The sequence below is a fragment of the Cricetulus griseus genome, chromosome 7 (assembly GCF_003668045.3).
Source record: "Cricetulus griseus strain 17A/GY chromosome 7, alternate assembly CriGri-PICRH-1.0, whole genome shotgun sequence".
In the NCBI taxonomy this organism is placed as follows: domain Eukaryota; kingdom Metazoa; phylum Chordata; class Mammalia; order Rodentia; family Cricetidae; genus Cricetulus; species Cricetulus griseus.
This window is the reverse complement of record NC_048600.1, coordinates 98,825,294-98,846,398: the sequence shown is the minus strand read 5'-3', so window position 1 is coordinate 98,846,398 and position 21,105 is coordinate 98,825,294. Positions and strand designations below refer to the sequence as shown.

At 39.4% G+C, this 21,105-nt stretch overlaps 1 protein-coding gene across 10 annotated transcripts in view; it reads right to left on the bottom strand.

Moving 5' to 3' along the window:
* The window catches only part of Bcas3 (BCAS3 microtubule associated cell migration factor), a 487,638-nt gene that overhangs the window by 236,011 nt on the left and 230,522 nt on the right, over positions 1-21,105 (bottom strand). Inside the window, exon 24 of one of the 10 annotated variants that reach the window (XM_035447940.1) lies at positions 29-620. The exons of the other annotated variants lie outside the window; for them this stretch is intronic. Within the exon in view, the coding sequence (XP_035303831.1) occupies positions 589-620 (32 nt within the window). The 3' untranslated portion in view covers positions 29-588. Of the gene's footprint in view, positions 1-28; positions 621-21,105 lie in introns of those variants that run through there. 10 annotated transcript variants of the gene reach the window in all.

Below are 21,105 nucleotides of genomic sequence, written 5' to 3'. Positions count from 1 at the left end.
CACCTGACTCAGTTGAGAAGGGAAGAAGAGGAAGGATGCAGAGGTCATAAGGGAGCAGTTTGAGATTTAATATAGCAAGTTGTCATTAGGAATAAAGAATTCTATTCCTAGTTATCTCAAGTGCTAATATTATCAAATGATTTTTTAGCACTGAGAGTACATTTTCCTTATTATATCATCTAACAGTGATATATTACAGTCACAGGAAAGATGAAGGGAATCATATTTGATCATGGTAGGTAAGACTTTTATTACAATGTTGACTAGGGTTGGTACTGTGGTTGGGGTTTCTGGTTCTCTTTTTTGTATGCTACGACTGTCCACATAAAGTCATCAGTTTGTAAAAGCCTGGCTTCGAGTGAATTAGGGAAACGTTGTCGTCAATAGGTGTTGAAAAGTTCCTCAGTGCTGACACTGTTTATTATGAAACAGGAAAAGGCCACAGGCTGTGTGCACAAAGGTGAGATAATGGCTTCCACCTCACTTCACTGTCAGTCTTATTTAGTGTGAAGGGCTGCGTCTGGAGACTCCCAGCCAAGCATCATTTAAGAGTAGAGAGTGCTGAAGTAACTGACAGACTGTCAGCACTCAGGAGATGATTTCACAGCAATGCTGAACTTCTGTAGGGTTAATATAGAATAAGAAACAACAGGTAAGAGAGATCAACAAACAATATCTACCTCAAAATGCATTACCAGAGGTCTGAGGCATTAATCCCTAGAGTGGATGAACATTCTAGACTGCAAGCTTACCTATGTTTTTTTTGTTTTTTTTTTTTTTTTTTTTTTTTTGCCATCAACAAAGAGTTCACCTAGTCATGTGTGATGGCATATACTGTAATCTCTTCACTCAGCAAACTTTTCAGTTTAAGTTTAAGAAGGAATCCAGATATGAAAGTATACCTGAGTATACTTTGTATGTGGTACGTGAGTTTAATCTCAGCAGAGGTAGACATATCTCTCTGAATTCAAGGCCAGCCTTGTTTATCTAGCAGCACAGGGTACACAGAAATAACCTGTCAGGAGGTAGGAGGATAGAAAATTGCAGGCCCAACTCAACTGTTTGTCAAGGCTTTCCCCAGAGAGACTGAGACAGAGAAGAAGATATACACATTAAAAAGTTGACATTTTAGAATAGAAAGATATAACAACAACAACAAAACCCCCATAAAACAAACAAACAAAAAACAAGTAAGCTGAGCATAGTAATGCACCCATGGTGGCAACAACTTGGAAGGCTGAGACAGGAGAATTATTGAACATTGAAGTCACAGGTTAGCAGAAGATTTAGACTGGAAAGAATTGGTGAACAGAAACACAGACAACAGAAAAAAAAAATCAAAACAGACAGAAAACAGTCCTTATATACCTGCCATGGCAGGAGTGAAGGAAGGGTGTAGGATGAAAAGATTCTAGAAAAACAATGATGGACAATTACTCAAATTTTGAAGTAGACACAAATCTACATTTTGAAGAAGCTGAACATACCCCAAACAAAAAGCCTATTGGAAGACGTGGTGGAATTAGGCTTACTAGCTTTAGTTTGTGGTTGTGCTGGGGATTGAACCTAGGGCACTGTGTAAATTAGGCAGCACTTACCACAGAGCCACATCCTAAGCCCAGTACTGAACTTGTGAAGACCAAGGACAAGAACAGGACACAGAGGGGAAGCTCACTAATGAGCCTGGGCACATTCTGAATGCAATCTGATTTCTCATCAGAAAGGGCAGGAGAAAAGGAAGTGACAGGATAAATATTTCAATTTTATCCATACAGACTTGTACATATTTCTATGTGTGATGTTTTGACAGAGCACACAATCTTTGGAGTGTTGAAAGAACTGTGTACTGTTACCTCACACCCAGATGGAACATCCTCCAGGAGCAAACAGCACATTAGGGGCTTCTCAGATGAAGAAAAATCAGGTGAATTTACTCCCAAGGAAAACAGAGGAAGGCGGAGCCCCAGGGGGAAATCAGGGTTGAAAAAAATGGGCTTTCCTCTTATGTTTCAATTTCTGATTATGTGTAACATCACTCCCTGATTCCATTCCAAGTTGATATGAGGTAATTTTAAAGATAACTACATTACAAATAGCAGAGGAAAGAGCCATAAAGGGGGAAATATCACTCAAACTGGTGAATAATGAATGATAGCCTGTGTGTGTGGGGGAAATGGCTACTTATGATACGATACAGATAACTCCAATAGAGCTATAAAAAGAAATGCAATAAAAACACTGTGGATACATACATTGTTGGTGAGTTAAACACTACATTTGTATGCACTAAATAATAAGCGGCAAAGTCATGGATAAAAAGTGCACAGGGCTAGAAGAAGACAGAGGCGTGCCCACAAATGTTGCTAGAGACTTCATTTCAATAAGCCTTGGTCAGCAGCTGTAGCTCTCATATGGGGATAGAAAATAATACTGCCACTCTGAAAGTTTGGCAGTTGTGTGAAATTAAACATCCACTCACAATGCTACATAAGGCAAATAAAAACCCTTAGGTGGCTGTTTAGAGCATAGTTACTTCAAAGTGCCATAAACTGTAAACAACAAGAATGGCCTAAATTAGGTAAATCAATTGTGGTACATCAATGTTACAGAATACTAGCCAACAATGAAAAGGAAAATGGGGGGAGGGGTATTCTAAGATTGAACCTATGGTCCCACACATGTTTAACACATGCTTCCCTCCACCCAACCAAAAGGAAGTTATTAATATATGGAACAACTTAGATTTACCTCAAGGGCATTATGTTCAGAAAAAAAAAAAAGGAGGAAGGGAAGTATCAAAAGGTCACATATGGTATAATTTAATTTACTTAACACTCTCAGAATGATAAAATTATAAAGATGGAGAATAGGTTAAGTGGTTTCTAGGAATTAGAAGTGATGGTGGGAAGGGAACAAAAAGATTGCTATAAGGGGGCATAGGGAGGTATTTGTAGTGACATGACATGCGTTTTAGTTAATTATATGAACCTACACATGTTAAAATGACATTGTGGGCTCTGTAGACCAGTGTCAACTTCACGTCACCTCTGGAAGATATCGCCTTATTTCTATTAGGTTCCTCAGGACACGTGCCTCCCGGACACTTCCTGTCTATATAATTTAGACACTACGGTTCCACAAAAGAACAATCCCTTCATCATCTACAGACACTAGTTTTTAAGACTAAGAAGCTAAGTGGTGTCCCATAAAGAGCTTTGTAGCTGGTGCTGAAAAGCAGAAACCTCTGGGTCCTGGTTCTGTTTCTAAATGTGACGGCTTGTAGAGGTGGTGAGCTGGGGTCATTTTCCAATGTCAGTTCCCTGTTTCTAAGAGGAGGAGTGAAAACCTCACCTCCTATGGTCCTTCCAGCTCTGGCTGGGCATCACTCACTTACTTGGCAAGTGCTCAATGACTTCCACAGCACCAATGACTACTGTCTCAAACTTTATACAGGACAGGGTAATTAAAAGTGAGGGCTGGGTATGAAATCTGTAGGACGTACATCAAGAAAGAGAGCAGAGTCCTTAAAAAGCTGGTGTGGATGGAGGTTTGTATCTGGTATAATAACACCTGGCAGGGTCATCCTTAGGGATTGAATTTCCTGATTTCTTTTGATGCATTTGAATCCAATATCCTCTTCATTATCTCCTTCTATGCATTACACAGCATGACTCATCAGCAAACCATCATATCTAAGTGTACTATATAATACACCACATATATATCTTCTCTTTCTTTTATTATTATTTATTTGGCTCTTCAAAACAGGGTTTCTCTGTGAAACCCTGGCTGTCCTGGAACCCACTTTGTAGACCAGGCTAGCCTCAGGGTTGGGATTAGAGGATTAAAGATATGTACCACTACTCCCAAAGAACTGACATATGTTTCAATGCTCAATTTAAATGGAAATCAAATACATATCTAAAATAAAATGAATTTTTCCCAAAGGAAACTAGTATACCCATTTTTTTTTTGTTTGGGGTAAACATAGTAGAGAATGAACATACAATACTAAAAACTCTTTTTTTAAAGACAGGGTATCCTGTAGCCCAGTCTGGGTTGGTACTATTTGTGTAAGCAAGGGTGGCTTTGAACTGATCCTCTGGCCTCCATATCCTGCACCATCATACAGGCAGTATGGGGGACTAAACCCAGGGCTTTCTGCATTCTAGGAAAGCACTCTACCAATGGAGCCTACATCCCTAGCCCCAAAATTTATAATGTATCCTACTCTGTATTTTCTAAAACTTTTAAATGAACACACTCAGAGAGACACACACCCATCTTCCACTAAAAATCTCTCTCTCTCTCTCTCTCTCTCTCTCTCTCTCTCTCTCTCTCACACACACACACACACACACACACACACACACACACACACACACACACCCTTCCACTAATGAATAAATTTTAAATCTTACGGGTATGTAACAAATTAATTCAACCAGGTTGGCCTAGCTGGCCCTCTCTCCTAGGGTACCAGTATAAAGCACTTCCTCTGTTCCATTCTGCCCCAACACTGAACTCAAGAGGTGTAGTAGGTCTGTAGATTTTTTCCTCTGGTGTCAGCACAGTCACCGCTTTTCATGGCTTTGGTTTTCTACCCACGCTCCACTTAGGTTTTATTGAAAACCTCACACATGAAACTAGGCTCCTCCCAAGTTCTGCTGTGATCATTTGGTTTAAAAGAATTACAGGCCTAAAGAAAGCCAAGTTCAGGTTTAGGTTAAACCACCTGGTTGGAAAAGTGAGCTGGTACAAGGCAGTGTTCCAAGAAGCTGTGCCCTGTGGCAGGGCAGCTCTCAATAAATATTAGTAGAGAACATTTAAACAGCACCCAACTCATTGTTTTCTTCTCATGATAAGGGAGGTAAGAAAGAGATGGGGGTGGGTGTTTTCATGAAAAGCCAGAGTTGAACCAAAAGTGGGAGCAAACCCACAGAGGCTTACCTGAATTCCATGTTATAGAATACAGGCTGACAAAAATCTTCACAAAGCTTCCATTTCTCAGCTACTTCTGTCTTTATGACACAAACCAAAGAGGACTTAGGCTGCCCAAAATGTAGCAGTGGACTCCTCAGAAGCGTGTGTTTACATGAGTTATGTACATTCCTGAGTGCAGGTGCCCATGGAGGCCAGTAGAGGGAGCTGGAGTTACAGGTGGTAGTGAGCTACATCTCAGGGTTGCTGGGAATCAAACCTGGGTTTTAGGGAAGGGCAGCAAGTGCATCTCCCCAGGCCCCCAGGCCGAGGATAAAAGTTTAAAGTAGTTTCCTTCTTCTTTTCTATGAAGAGAACAGTTCATTTCTTTAGAGACTTCCAGCCTTGGAAGAGTAGGTTGGAGCACTTCAGAGATTCAACAAGTCGGATCTAATTTGAAGGTCATGGTGCTAACATGAATCCTAAGTAACTAAGGCTTTAAGTTAGTCCAAAAACTCAAGTATGAGATTAAGTGCAGATGCAAAAGGCACAGATCTCAGTAGCAACAATAGCCATTACTGATATCTATAGCAATCCTATGGTTACTTTCTCACTTTCATTCCAATTGAAATTTTTGTTCCTGTATTCAGTTATATAAAGTGGAAAAATTCTAGAGATTTGTATTTTCAAAATGTTTCTTTAAGTAAAAGCAGAAATGTATGACTTGATTACTCCTTGCTCAAGGTTTTGCCTCCCACAAACCTGGAATAAAGCTCTTAGCATCTGCTAACATAAATGTGTGGGTGGGGTGGAGTGTGAGACAGGACACCAAGCCCACCCAACTCCTGGAATTTCTACAGAAAAGACAAAACTTTCCAAGGGAAATAGTCATTTTGGTAAATGAAACCATTTGTAACTTTGGAGACTTTTTTTCTTTCATTCCAATGTATCATAAGAAAACTCCCCTCTGTGCTTTAAAGGCTATAAAGCTTTGGCTTAGAGCAGAGTCAACAAGAGCTGAAACCGCTAATACCATCTCCTCACAAAGCAGGAGCAAAGGGCACTGACGCCTCTGCGCCACTGGGTTCCCACTGAACAGTCCCACCCAGGAGAAAAACCAAATGCCACATACATGCCAGGAACAAAGCTGTTCAGTCCAGGGATAATCTGTCCATTTAGGGACCATAATGAAAACCCAGCATCCCCAAGAGACTTCCACTTATAGACACAGGCCATCTACAACCAAGAGTATCAAAATCAGAGGGCAGGCACGGGGATGGAGGTAGGGAGAGGCAGAATCAAAAAAAGGGAAAAACAAGATGGGGACAAAGATAGACACAGAAGTGTGAGCAGTGTAAATCAGGAGAGTGGTCACTGCTCTGGTTATCTTAATGGCTTCATAGATTTGTTTTATGGTTATTTGTTTATGGTTAAAAACATATATGACTTGAATCTAGCATTTTCTTGTTGAAACACATGTTCAAATCACATAGGGATTAACATGGGCTCTGGGACAGGACTGCCCAGGGTCCATCCTAAGAGCTGCCACATCTCTGTTTTCTCAAGAATTGGAGAGGACAACAGTATAGTCTGTAGTATATGTGCACAATGCATATAATATGCATAAGAAATTTAAAATTTTAGTATTTTATCATCATTGTGGGAATGTAAGGAAGAGACTTAATAAGCCCCTTTGGCACCTGAACTGTGACCAGAGACTTTTAAATGTCATATTCTAATACTCCTCACAACACAAGAGACAGGCATTTAGTATTTTTAAAAAGCTTAATTTATTTTATTTAACATGTATGTGTGAGCACATGAATTTATTTTCCATGCGCATGCCTAGTGTCCCGAGGCTAACAGAGGGGGTTTTGCATTCTTCTGATGAACTAACTATGCAGGGTCCTGAACTTCATTAGCCGTGGGAATGGGCATCAAACCTGCGCCTATTACAGAAATTACATATTTACGGTACAGATCTGCCCATTCAATATTTTCAATGAAAATATGATCATGACTAATAAATTATAGTTTCTTTGAATTCTCCTTTCAAATTGAGGTAGTATGATGTACTTAATGTTTCTTAGTCACTGCTTCACTTGAAAACAGAAACGATAACACTGCTATTGTCTCATGAGATTTTACAAAGAATGAGAGAGATGCTCAGCAAAGCCTGTTGTCAGGCAATCAAACTAATAGTGTCTGCTACTATGTGCCATTTGCATAATTATCATGCATAATTTAATATGTAACACAGAACTCAAGACTTATAAGCAAGTTACTAATATCTTATTGAGTAAGCCAGCCCAAATCTTTTTATTTCATGAATAAGGGAGCACATAATAAAAACTATAGAGTAATTTTCATGATAACAACCTGTAATTTAATTTTAAAAGGGCACCTACTAGTTTACATATATCAATAGGATTTGTTTTTTGTTTTTTGTTTTTGCAATAGTGCCTTGTGCATCCTAGGCTGGCCTGGAATTCACTATGTAGACAAAAATGACCTTGAACTCCTGAACCGTCTATTTGCACCATGCATGGTTTCTTTGGTTCTGGGAATCAAGCCCATGGCTTTTTGCATGGTAGGTAACCACTCTACCAATTCAGCTACATCTGAGGCTTCAGGAGGTTCTTGAACACAATTATTCTTGAAAATATATGTGTTAAAGCAAACTACAGTGGGATTCCATCAGCAGTAACAATAGCTGATGGATTACCACAGAGCCCTTTGGCTTATTCGGATTTTGAATATATCAGTCCCACAGTTACCATTTTGCAAATGAAGAAAAAATGGAAGAATAAAAACTGGCTAGGAGTTGTCAAACATCAATGGCCAGGGGATGAAAAATGAATGTATTTATGTCTAAGGTATACTTTTGATTTGTTGTTGTAGTTTGTTTTGACAGGGTATTTCTGTGCACCCCATGCTGCTAGATAGACCAGGCTGGCCTTGAATTCAGAGAGATATGTCTTCCTCTTGCTCCCAAATGCTGAGATTAAACTCATGCACCACATATAACTCAGGTATACTTTCACATCAGGATGCCTTCTTAAATTTACTGAAAAGCTAAGTATTATTGCATATTCTGAGGACAAGATAGGAGAATAGTTCTGAATAGGCACTATGACGAGACAAAAAGCAACCCTAATTTTAACATGTGAGAACACAAGTCAAGAGGATGGGATCTGAAGGGCCTTTACACGTTTCCAAGTGGCTAAGAGCTCTGCGATCTTTATAGTAATAAATATTGTAGGGCACGCAGTCCACAGGGACTCCTCACTCATATGTTATTCCACAATTGAGGATCAAGGTGTCAGCTCCATTTAGAATCAGTGCGTGTTTGGCTTTTTAAAAGCTTTAACACATATTTTGAAAAAGCAATTAATATTTCTCAGGGAAGCAGAGTCACTTTGCTGCCCTTGTTCTCAGTTCTTGCTATGAAGAAAGAACTGTGAGCTGCAAACACTATTATTTTAGCTTGCATGCTCCTACTGGGTGACAGAAAACAAATACAACCTTGATCACTATTTTAGTGGGAGGTCTTTCCCATGTGAGAGCCCTCACCTGCAATAGTGGATTGCCTCACTGGAAACAACTGTTCACAACTTAAAGGCCTCTCTGTGACCTGCCTGTGAACCCAGGTGAGCCACTGAGACAAGAGTATGACATCATCAAAGCTTCATCAGAGAGCTTTGACAATGGCTGTAACTGATATGATTTTTTCCTTCTATGATGTGTGCAGTATATAATGTTGAGTATAAACATATGGGGTGGTTAATGCCACGAGAAATTGAGTAACAAAAAGGTTGTGTAGGTCTGAAGAGTTGTCTCAGCAGTTAAGAGCTCTGGCTGCTATTCCAGAGGACTCGGGTTTCATTTCCAGCACCCACATGGTGGCTCACGACCCTCTTTATTTCAGTTCCAGGGATCTGACATCCTCTTCTCACATCTTCAGGCATCAGGCATGTATGATGTGCAGACATACACTCAAGAACAAAATTCATACACGTGAAATAAAAATAAAAGAAGTGGCTAGGTGGTGGTGGCACATGCCTTCAGGAGGCAGAGACAGGCAGATCTGTATGAGTTCCAGGCCAGCCTGGTCCACAGAACAAGTACCAGGACAGGCTCCAAAGCTACAGAGAAACCCTGTCTCAAAAAGCAAACAAACAAACAAACAAATTGTGTGTGTTACAGATAATTTCTAGGACACACCCAAAACACATGCATGTATGCTTGCAAGCGCGCACACACACACACACCCTGATGATTTCAGAAATACAAAATAGGTTGTCTTGACTGAAGTGCTAGTCTAAGTCCTGGAAAATGCAAAGAAGCCCCAGATACACACTAGTGAATAATTACTCACTATGCCACAACGGGCAAAAGTCATGTCATACCCCTTGACCTCGGCTTTTTTTTTTTTTATTATAAATAAATAAAAAAACCTGTAAGCACTTAAAAAATAAGTTTTGTTTTACACATATATGTATGTAGTCTAAAAGATTTCCACTTCTCACTGCTGCTCTATGGTCTCGAGATTCCCATTCTAGAATAATTATTAAAGTCAAATCTAAAATTTTGATTCTAATGTTCCATACTGAAATGCTGAATTCATTAACCCTACTGAATGTGGGAACTGTTTAGAAATCAATGGGATATAAAGAACATGAGCTTGGTCTAGAGTGGAAAATGATACCCCAGACACTTTAATACTGGGTGATAAATGCAAGAGTAACTGTTTAAGACGAGAGGAGAAAGTAACACTCCAGGGAGTGGAACAGAGTAAAAAGTGAGGCCGAGAGCAGGCTGAGGCAAGCAGACAGCTTCAGACACTGCATATTCTTCAGGCTCAGGTCACAGGACTGTGCTCTTCTTGCGGTTATAAAATCTCTAAATAAAGGTATTCCCAGCTAGACATTTCAGAATTAAGACATGGGGGTGGGGGTGGGGTGGGGGCGTAAAAGAGTTTCCTGAGACCTCTGCAGGTCAAGGAAACCGTGAGTAAAAGAATCTTCTCCTGGGTCTGCACACTGTCTTCATCTGACCTAAAGTGAACTGTCTAAAGGAGGTATTACTTACTAACCAGCGATCTCAAGCTTAACTTGGAGTGCTGGGCCCACATCTATCCATAGGTTCTAGAGTACCTGGAGCCATGGAGGCTCCATCATGCTTTTCTTGGACAGTCTTAATGAGCATGTACAGAGTAACAGGCACTTTCCAAATTAAACCAGGTTTAACACTCAAGATTCCATTTAACATGACAAACTCAATGGCACCCTCTCTTGGTGTTGCCTAGGACAAAAGCATAAGAAGAAAAAGGTAATTTCCTAATGACTTACTAATTCTGGCAATTCTTTAAAAAAAAAAGTTTGGGCTAAATAGAACTTGGATCAGATTCCCATATGTCAACACCCTATGCCATGATGGGTTAGCTAAAATGACAAGTTCTCAAGAGTCCCTCAGAGGAGCCAGTTGTGGTGGCGCACGCCGGTAGGATTTGATGAAAGAGGCAGATACAGGAGGATCACGAGTTTGAGGCCAGCCTGGGCTACACATTTTAGACGGGCGTTGGTGGCACACGCCTTTAATCCCAGCACTCGGGAGGCAGAGGCAGGCGGATCTCTGTGAATTCGAGGCCAGCCTGGTCTCCAGAGAGAGTGCCAGGATAGACTCCAAAGCTACATAGAGAAATCGAAAAACAAATAAAAACAAAACAAAACAAAACAAAACAAAACAAAACAAAACAAGAGTCCCTCAGAGGAAAGCTGAAAGGAGAGATAGTATGGCCAGAAGGAAAGTTCCATTCCAATTTACTGTATGCTCGGTAGCCGGACCACAGATCCTAGAGAGCTTGAATGTGGTAGAGTCAATACTCTACAAAGACAGAGACCTAACACACCAAAGTACCACTGAGCAGGCAGCTGTAACACCCTCATCTCAATTGTTGGCTTTCCACTGGCAGCATTCTATGTAAACACATGCAGTTTTTTTCCTGATTTTTACAGATTTCATTTATGAGTGTTTTGCCTGCATGCATGCGTGTGTACCACGTGTGAGCTAGGAGTCAAAAGAAAGTGTCAGATCATCTAATACAGGAATTATGGATGGCTGTGAGTCACTATGTGGTGCTGTAAACTGATACCAGGCCCTCTTTAAGGGCAGCAAGAGCTTTTAACAACCAAGTCATCTCTCCAGTCCCAACACACACAGTTTTAAAAGAATGAAAGAAAATAGAACATGAAACATTCCCCAGAATATTTGTTGTTCACAAAGGAACAATGATCACAAAAGACAAAGCTAATAAAGGAATACAGGCCACAGAAGTCAAATATCTAGTCACTTGATGAAAAAAAGCCTCATGTGTGATGGGGAATCAGTGATTCAGTTCATACCATCAGTGCTCTGTGGCATGCAAAAAACAGTGAATGACTCGTATTCTCAAAGACCCTTTTGGTTAAAAAAATACCTTTATTTATGCATGTATTGTGGGAGGTGTATGGAGGTGGGAGATGATTCCCTCCTTCCATCATGTGGGTTCTGGCGATCAAACTAAGGTCTTTACCTACTAAGCCATCTTGCCAGCCAAAGAGCCAAGCAATGGTAAGCAATGAAACAACAGTGAGAGACACAGCTCCATCTCCTCCCTCTTCTCCTATTTTCATGAGTCACAGTGATCCTGATCACTAATCCTACAGGCTCTGGTCCACAGAACAATGAACCCTATCCTTGTCCTTCTGGATGCCCTTGGATCACACCACTGAATCTACTTACTCTGTCCAGTTTTTCAGCATGACTCTTGAATGTATGGAAAGTGCCAAATCAGAAGTGTTATTTAAAGCCTAGACTCAAATCTAGGTATTTGGGTCTATGAAATTTGAAAAATTTACAATGACAAGCTGTTCATTAAAGTCATGACTTCTTCGAGTCATCAGGCAGGTTTCAGAGTTGACACAGAAATTTCCCACTCAAAGCTCTAATCTTACACCATCACCCAGAAAGCCTCCTAAATACAGTGAGGAACAACACAGACAACACATCTATCTATCTATCATCTATCTATCTATCTATCTATCTATCTATCTATCTATCTATCTATCTGTCTGTCTGTCTGTCTATCTATCATCTATCATCTATCTTTGGTCTCCATGCAACTCAGCCCCAGTACTCTAAATATAATCTGTGTAACAGGAAGCCACCTTTATAACGCCCAAATAATTATAGGTTCAGGTCAAGAACTCCAGACCATATTGATTACATCTCCATGGAGGAAGGACCCTCCAGCATCGTTTGTATCCACCCTGACAGGAATGGCTTTTAAGTATCTGTGACACTAAGAATTTCATTCCTATCAGTGCCAGGACTAGAAAGCCAATGACCAGTCAGGCCTGTCAGTTGTTGCCCGAAGCAACAAGGACAAGATGGGAATTCATCGTTCTGGAATGTCATCTGCCAGCTGCGTTCACACATTTTCACCACCTGAATAGCTGATTCTCTTGACTCCCACATGGCTCATTTCAGCACACACGGTTTTGAAATGAATATTTGATCAGTTATGGCAGAAGAGATTTGGACTTATCTGAGGTGTCACCGTAATGCACTTTCAATTATTCCAAGTATCAGGAGCAAGGTGTCTTAGGACTTATTCTTGGGATATTTGAGAAATGGACCTGTGGTCCTAATTAAGGAAGATTAAATGAGATAAGACCCTCAAAGACACTTAGCACAGTGTTGAGCATCTTGCTGCTTATAAATAAATACTGCTTCCTGATAGCCTTTCCTTCTGTCTATTGGCAAAGATCCTACAGATGTCTCACAGAGTCTGAGCTACTGTGAGATGAGGGTCTCCTGCTGACAGGGAAACTTGAAAAGTAACTTCCCCTTTCCAACATCTAGTTTTATCAAAACTGAAAGCTATCACCCAAACATGGGGAGAAAAAGGCAGAGAGTTGGTGTCTTCAAACTGCTAATTTCTGGCAACAGCTCCTGGATCAGGCACTGATGACTTCCAGTAGTTCAGGAAAATTCACAGCCCTTCATATATTTCTTTTTCCTTTGTAAAAGTTCTTTGCTCCCACTATTTGTAAGGATTACATGGCTTAGACAGCTACCACCAACTGCTCAGATGTGGCACCTGTTTCTGTTCCATTCTCTGTCATTTTTCTAAGTTTTTTACTTGTTTTTGGAGGCCTGATTCTTTCAACTTCCTTGGTCTGCTTCCTTTAATAACTGTTTGTTTTGATTTCTGAGACAGGGTTTCTTAGTTATTGTTCTATTTCTGTGAGGAGACACCATAACCTAGGCAACTTGAAAATAAAGCATTTAATTGGGGGCTTGCTTACAATTTCAGAGAGCAAACCCATGACCATCATGGTGGGAAGCATTGCAGCAGAAAGGAAGACATGGGGCTGGAATGGTAGCTGAGAGTTTAAATCTTTTTCAAATTGGAGGTAAAGAGCAGTGAGACTGGGGCAAAGCCCACTCCCAGTGACATACCGCCTCCAACAAGGCCACACCTCCTAATCCTTCCCAAACAGTTCCACAAATTAGGTGTTAAGTATTCAAACTTATGAGGTTATGGGGCCACTCCCATTTAAACCACCACACAGGGTCTCATGTAGACAAGGCTGACCTTGAACTCCTCACACTCTGCCTCCTAAGTTATAGGCATGGCCACCATACCTGGCTCAATGAAATATCTCTGGTAATATATTTTTCAGTCACAAAACATCACTCTGGCTCTTTTTTCAAATTTTGCCCATTTTCTTCAAGCAGAAAATTTTATTATTAATATGACACAAATACCCTTTAACTAAGATTGTATTTGATAGTGAAATGTTAACCCTGCACACCCTACTGAGACAACCATGTACACTGTCACTATTTCTGTTGTACAGTGTCATGGGAAGATAAGCAAGTATAAAAAGGCCAAATAGAAAGAATGGGGAGAAATAAAATCAACAGTGAAAACTATAAAAATTCTAGTGTGAGTAAAAACAATAAGTTTCTAGATACAAGTTATATATAAAAATTATTTTTTCTTATAAACAATGAAGACTGAAAAATAAAATGTGCTATATGTGAGCATAAAAATATTAAATGACAAAATTTATGAATGATATGTCAATAAAGTTCTGAGAGATGGAAGAAGGTCCAAATAAGAGGCACCTATGAGAGTCTATGCATTTAAAAATCTGATTTCTTTCAGAGACATAGGATGCAGGCTCATGTGACCCTTCCTGTCTTGGCCTCCTAAGTAGCTGTGACTGTAGCATGCCTAGCAATATTCCATATTTTAAGAATGCCAGTTCTTCAAAACTTCAGGTTCTGATAGGATGAGACCACAATCAAATGCCATCTGAATTTCCTCAGAAATGACTAAGTTGATTATTGAATGTGTATGTATCCTTGTGTAAGCACATACATAGTAGTGATTTTCAATCACGTCTGTCAGAAACACTTTGTGCTAACACACACACACACACACACACACCAAAGAAGCTTCATTTATGCATATTACCAAAGTCAGCATTTAAACTATATACATAATTATTAGTCTTAAGGTTACTAAAATCTATTATAAGTTATTTTTATGTAGCCTGGGCTGTCTATGAACTCACAGTCCTCTGCCTTCTGATGGATAGGACCACAGACACATGCCACCCTGCTTTGCTAAAATCCTTATGGACTAAAACAAATGGCCTTTGGCTGAACCACATCAAGGAAGTTGGCCACACTCCTGGCTGTGGTGGGAGGGACAGTGCACTAATAACATCCTCAGAGTTGGAAGAGTCTCTGTTGATTTGATGTTGACAACGTTAGCCTCAGCATGGAAGCTAAAATCCTACCAATTACCTTTCCTTTCTCGTGACATTAAATTCTTCTTTAAATTCTTTCATTTTTGTATGTTTTAAGTAATTTATTTATCTTATTTTATGTGCATTGGTGTGAAGGTATCAGATCCCCTAGAACTGGAGTTACAGACAATTGTGAGCTGCCTTGTGGGTGCTGAGAATTGGACCCATGTCCTCTGGAAGAACAAGCAGTGCTCTTAACCACTGAATCATCTCTCCAGCTCCAACATTAAATTCTTTTGTCCCATTTTGCTCCAGGAACAAATACATAAATAGCACAAATTTGGTTGTTTGAAAAGCATTGCATCTTTCCAGAACACAGATCTTTACTATATTATATGAAAAATTACATTAGCTATATTATCAGAAATAATACCTTTAAGTATTGGGGTCCTGTAGAAAGAACAGTGAGATATAAAGTTCTCAATTTTCCAATTTTCAATGGAATGCTCTAATTTATTATTGGAAAAAATAGTATCATTTGTTGTCCTCAAAATGATAGAAACTGTGTGTGTGTGTGTGTGTGTGTGTGTGTGTGTGTGTGTGTGTGTGTTTATTTTAAATCATCTCAATACCCACACACTGCTACCTGGTCTTGCAGCTAGAATGGCATTCCTCAAAAACACTTAGATCAGAGTACATAATTACATTACTGTTGTAGCTGCTTTCTGTCAGTGCAGTGTTAAGTGCATTCAATCCTGAACTAATTAGTGAACACGTGCAAGAATCTCAAATCATGAACCAAGATGTGTTAATACATGGGTGAAATGATTGTAATTACGTAATGCTCTGTAAAGGCAAAGCATATTATGGAGACATAGCAGTTATCTGTGCATTAGAGTCCATAATGACTGAGGTTAACCGTACACAGGAGTCCATACCAACTGAGGTAAATCATGGGCAATTTCCTTTGTTAAATGGAAATATTCTATATGTAGGTCTGAGTGGTCATTATATGATTGTAAAATTTATTGGGCTGTATGATGGCATATGTAATTTTAAAATTTTAAATTGGCATACTGTAACTTTAAAAATGTTTCTAGAGATGACACAAGCCAAAGTCACATTTCAAAGCTGAAAAAGACTGGTAATAACATAGCAAAATCCTTCTTTTTGTTTTTTCCAGGCAGGGTTTCTCTTAGCCTGTGCTGGACTCACTCTGTAGATCAGGGAGGGTCACATCAAACTCACAAAGGTCTGCCTGCCTCTGCCTCCCAAGTGCTGGGATTAAAGGTGTGTGCCACCCCACCACCTCCCAGCACAAATAAGAGAATACTTTAATGAGTTATTTGTTTTGTTGGATACTGGGTCTAGCTCCATTGTCCAGGCTGTCCTCACACTCATGGGTTCAAGCAATCTTCCTGCTTCAGCTTCGAAAGCAGCTGTTTGGACAGGCACACTTAGGAAATGCAGTAATTCTGAAATCACTAGCTATAGACAGAGCTGTGACTCAGGTTAGCCATTCTTGTTCCTGCTAACACAAGCTTCTAGAACTTGTCTTTTTTCAGGAACAAACAATCTCATTGGGATTATTTATTTCATCTTTTTCTGTGGCAGTTCTCAAGCATATCCAGAGGAATCTTAGGAGCTCAGGCTGCAGCCTGAATCTGCGTGAGGTCTCAAGCCTTCGTATTACTTGCCTGGGGGGCTGACTGTACTTCAGAGATTTTTGTTTCTAGTATACAGGTGACACCTGTAAGCCTGAGCCTCTTTTCACACAATTTTCAACAGTGAGATACTAACAATGTAACACTCATGTCACTAAGACAAATGGAATTGCTGGTTCACACTTAAAACAGTTTCTAATACTGCCCCATGCATTGTGCCACTGTTGTCTTAGGAATCCAGCTACATGAATATTCCAGCCTTGTGCTTTCCTTATGGTCAGAGTAGAGTTTGTTGTGTTTTGTTTTGACCTATTCTCTAAAACTTACTTTTAAATGTTATATGAATGGTAGGTATTCAAAGGATGAAAGTTGATTTAATGCCTACACTCTTTATCTCTAATTTAAAATGCTAATCTTAATAACTAAATTTGGATATTTTCTTCTCCAGAGAGGCTGTTCACAAATCAATGCTGAGCCTTCTTTTAATTTTGCCCTCTCCTTAATCCTCTTATTGTTCCAACAAAAGCTTTGAAGACCCAAGCGACAAGACTAGAGTTTTCATCACCTTATAATCACAAAACATATCTGGAACTGTGTGACTTGAAAGTCTTTTTTTTTTTTTTTAATTTATTCATTTACTATGTATACAGTGTTCTGTCTGCATGTATGTCTGCAGGCCAGAAGAGGGCATCAGACCTCATTACAGATGGTTGTGAACCACCATGTGGTTGCTGGGATTGAACTCAGAACCTCTGGAAGAGCATGCAGTGTTCTTAACCCTAAGCCATCTCTCCGGTCCAGTGACTTGAAAGTCTTATCACTTATTCAAAGAATTACCCTCATATTTTTAAAGAACATTACATATTTTGTATCTGGGAATTACCGTAGGAAATGATTTAAATACAGTCCTTCCAAGGAAGGAAAATTACAAATTCTGCATAAGAATTCTCATTTTCCTCTTGAGGTTGCATAAAATAACTTATTGAAAGTTTCATTAAAACTTACAGGCAAAAATATAAATAGAACAGCTTCTACCAGCCCCACAAAGCTGCCCCAAGGCAAACTGAATATACCTTCTCATCAACACCTTTGATAGCCTAAGACTATGATGGCTGAGAAAATCTACCTTTGATTTGAATGGCAAATGTAGGTGAAGTTATAAATTCTGTCTTCTCCACATGCAGATCCAGAATGTCTGTCCTTTAATCTCAGTCATTTGAATTCTCTGTTGATAACCACTGATCTCTATGGTAGGACACAAACTAGACACACTCAGGGTGACCTGGATCTACAGTGGCTGAATTTATTATACAAAAGTTATTATACAAAAGCAAGAAAGATGATGCTTGGTTATCCTAAAGGTAGGATGGACAAACCAAGGAACAAACAAGCATTGGGGAAGTAAGTGGGTGAGGTGGTGGATATCTGTGTTCCTAGCACTGAGGGGGACTGAGGCAGGATGGCTGAAGCTACATGGGAAGACTGACTCAAGAAAAACAAACAAACAAACAAAAAGAATAGGGAAAACTAAGTTCAAATGCTGCTTCCTCGTTAGAAGTCCCATATTTTAGTTAAAACACAGTCATATGGTGTTAAGTACATTTAAAATGAAAAGAATTTATAGAGAAATATATAAAAATTAACCTGTTTTGTCTAAAAATCTTATTTATGATTCAAAAACACAGTTTTTAATTATTTGGATGTGTAGAAAGAGAGTAGTCAGCTCAAGGTCTATTAGTTTTGGGTAGGCTGTGCCTTAAGGAAAAATTCCAAGAATGGTGCTCGCTTTATCTTGAGATTAGAATATCTCACAATCACTGAAGCCCCAGATTTAAGAAAAAGCAGTATTTTTATTTTGCATTATCAGAGCTAAGATAAAAATAAATAATGTCTACTAATCAAATACCTATGATCAGATGAGAAACTAAAATGCACATTATTTACACAAAAATAGTATCTGAGGACATAGAATTTGCCCTGTACTTCAACCAGTAAAGTTAACAGAGTGTGTGTGTGTGTGTGTTTATGTTCTACATGCATCTCTACATGAATGAGTGAAATGGTAATTAAATACATGATAAACTGTGAAAACAATTAGCAAAATGGAATAATACCCTGCTTATCTCTTTTGGTTCAACAGAATAATGTCACACTAACACCCAGATAGGTAAAATAAAAACTCTACATACAAGGCTCTAAAATTCTTCCCCTATTTTATTTTGTGTATGTGGGTGTTTTGCATGCATGCATTTCTAAGCACCATGAGTGTACACTGTCTGCAGAGGCCAGAAGAGAACACTAGATTCCCCTGAATCTGGATTTACAGATGGTTGTGAGATGCCATGTGTGTGCTGGGAACTGAACCCACGTTCTCAGAGAAGAGCAACAAGAGCTCCGAAAATATTTTCACTTTGAAATTTATTATCTGTTGGAGACTTTACGTGTGTGTGTGTGTGTGTGTGTGTGTGTGTGTGTGTGTGTGTGTGTGTGTGTGTGTGTGTGTCATGGGTATACACACACACACAAAATTTTATTTCACATATGTATAAAAGGATTACCATAGGGTTAGACAGAGGAGGTTCTGTCACCAAAATTGAAGGACAGCTATAAAATATATCAAAGGAAAAATGGTAAGACAATACACGAAGCAGTACAAAATGGAACAAGGAAGTGCAGAACAATGAAACCTAAAAAAGGAGATCCCACATTGGGAATTTTCTCTAAGCAACAGGTCACCAAACTTCTTCCTAATAAAGCCTACCCAAATGCATGGGCCACAATGAAAGCAGCACTTCCAGGTTCAGGGACAATTTCAATGAGTGTTTTACTTTTAAAAATAGAATCTGTTAGAATTTTCCCATTAACTTCTTTCCACAAAGAATTACAATCATTTTATTAAACACTGGGAGAAAAGTGATTGTGTTAACAGCAGTGACCTGAACAACAGAATTTTAGCCATTCAACCAAATAACACAGACTCTTCTTCAAGAGATCCAAACCATGTGAGAGGGGGCTGAAGACAATTATCCACGAGATCCTGGTTCCTCACGGCTAAGGGGTCTCTGCTCAAAGTTAGAGAGAGCGGCACACACACTCACTATACTGGCTGGCTCATGAATGAAACATGATGTTGGGAGGGAAAATAGGCCTAGAATAAATTGATAATAACACAGAGCTTGGTCACAGAAACAAACAAACAAAAAAACAAAAACCCTTCTCTATCCAAAACATTGGCAATTTCAGAGGTTAAAGGTCACAAAGCAACAACCCTCAAAACTTTTGATAGGGATGCAAACATATCAAGTGTGATCATCTACTCTATTACTCAAAAATCAACTTAAATTCTGTTTTTCTTAATAAAACAACTTATACAATGGAATAAATGGTTCACTGAACTTTCTCCTTATCCATGAAACAACTTAACCTAGAGCTAAAATTGTTCTATGATCAATATAATCTGCATTACTACCTCAGAATACCACATCAAATACATCTGACACACAGCAACCACTTTGGCAGCATACATTACTAGCGCCTAATTATTTGACAGCAAAATTAATAATATTGTAGAATTTAAGAATGCATTATTAAGGAGCTGGGGAGATGGCTCAGAGGTTAAGAGCATTGACTGCTCTTCCAGAGGTCCTGAGTTCAATTCCCAGCAACCACATGGTGGTTCACAACCATCCATAATGAGATCTGGTGCCCTCTTCTGGCCCGCAGACATACATGGAGGCAGAATGTTGTATAAATAAATAAATAAATAAATAAATAAATAAATAAATAAATCTTTAAAAAATGTATTATTAAAACCCTAATAAGGCCTGAATAAATAAATACTTCAATACTGTAAGCAGTAATTTCATACCAGCTCCCCATTGAATATATTTAGATACTTTTTTGTGGTCTTTATATGGATACTAAAAATTGGGTTTTTTGTTTGTTTGTTTGTATTGCAAGACATGGTTTCATTATGTAACAGCTCTGTAGACAAGGCTGGCCTTGAACTCCATTCACCTGCCTCTGTCTCCCTCTGTCTCTGTGCATGGTTTGGCTACTCAAAACTGTAAATGTGTGACTCTTACTGTAATTCCACTGGATAGCACTAGTTTGGGAGGGAGAAGGTCGAAACAAGGCATATCCCAGCAGACAGCTTCATAGGCTCAAGCCACTGCTGACAGCAGCCACTATGGAAACCTGCCACTCCTTTCCACCAAGCTGAGGGCCCACCACCAGCTCAACAGCTACAGCCCCCAACCAGGGCTCTGATCCACTAGAAAATTGACATATAACAGAAACTGTGCTCAGTTATTGTGATTGAACCGATGCTGATCAAGACTACCAAATGTTTTTTGATTCAGGGAAGCCAGGACAGAGCTCACCCAAGTCCCTGCCTGTTGCAGGCTACATCCTTATTTATCAACTTAGAGCAGAAAAACCAGAATGTGTATGCTAATCAAAGACCCCACATTAGCCAGGCATTGGTGGCCCTAACCCTTTAATCCCAGCACTTGGGAGGCAGAGGCAGGCGGATCTCTGTGAGTTTGAGGCCAGCCTGGTCTCCAGAGTGAGTGCCAGGATAGGCTCCAAAGCTACACAGAGAAACCCTGTCTCGAAAAACCAAAAAAAAAAAAAAAAAAAAAAAAAAAGACCCTACATTAAAGTGGAGGTGTAGGCATGGATACAGAAGACAGCTTAACAAAATCTGAAGTATA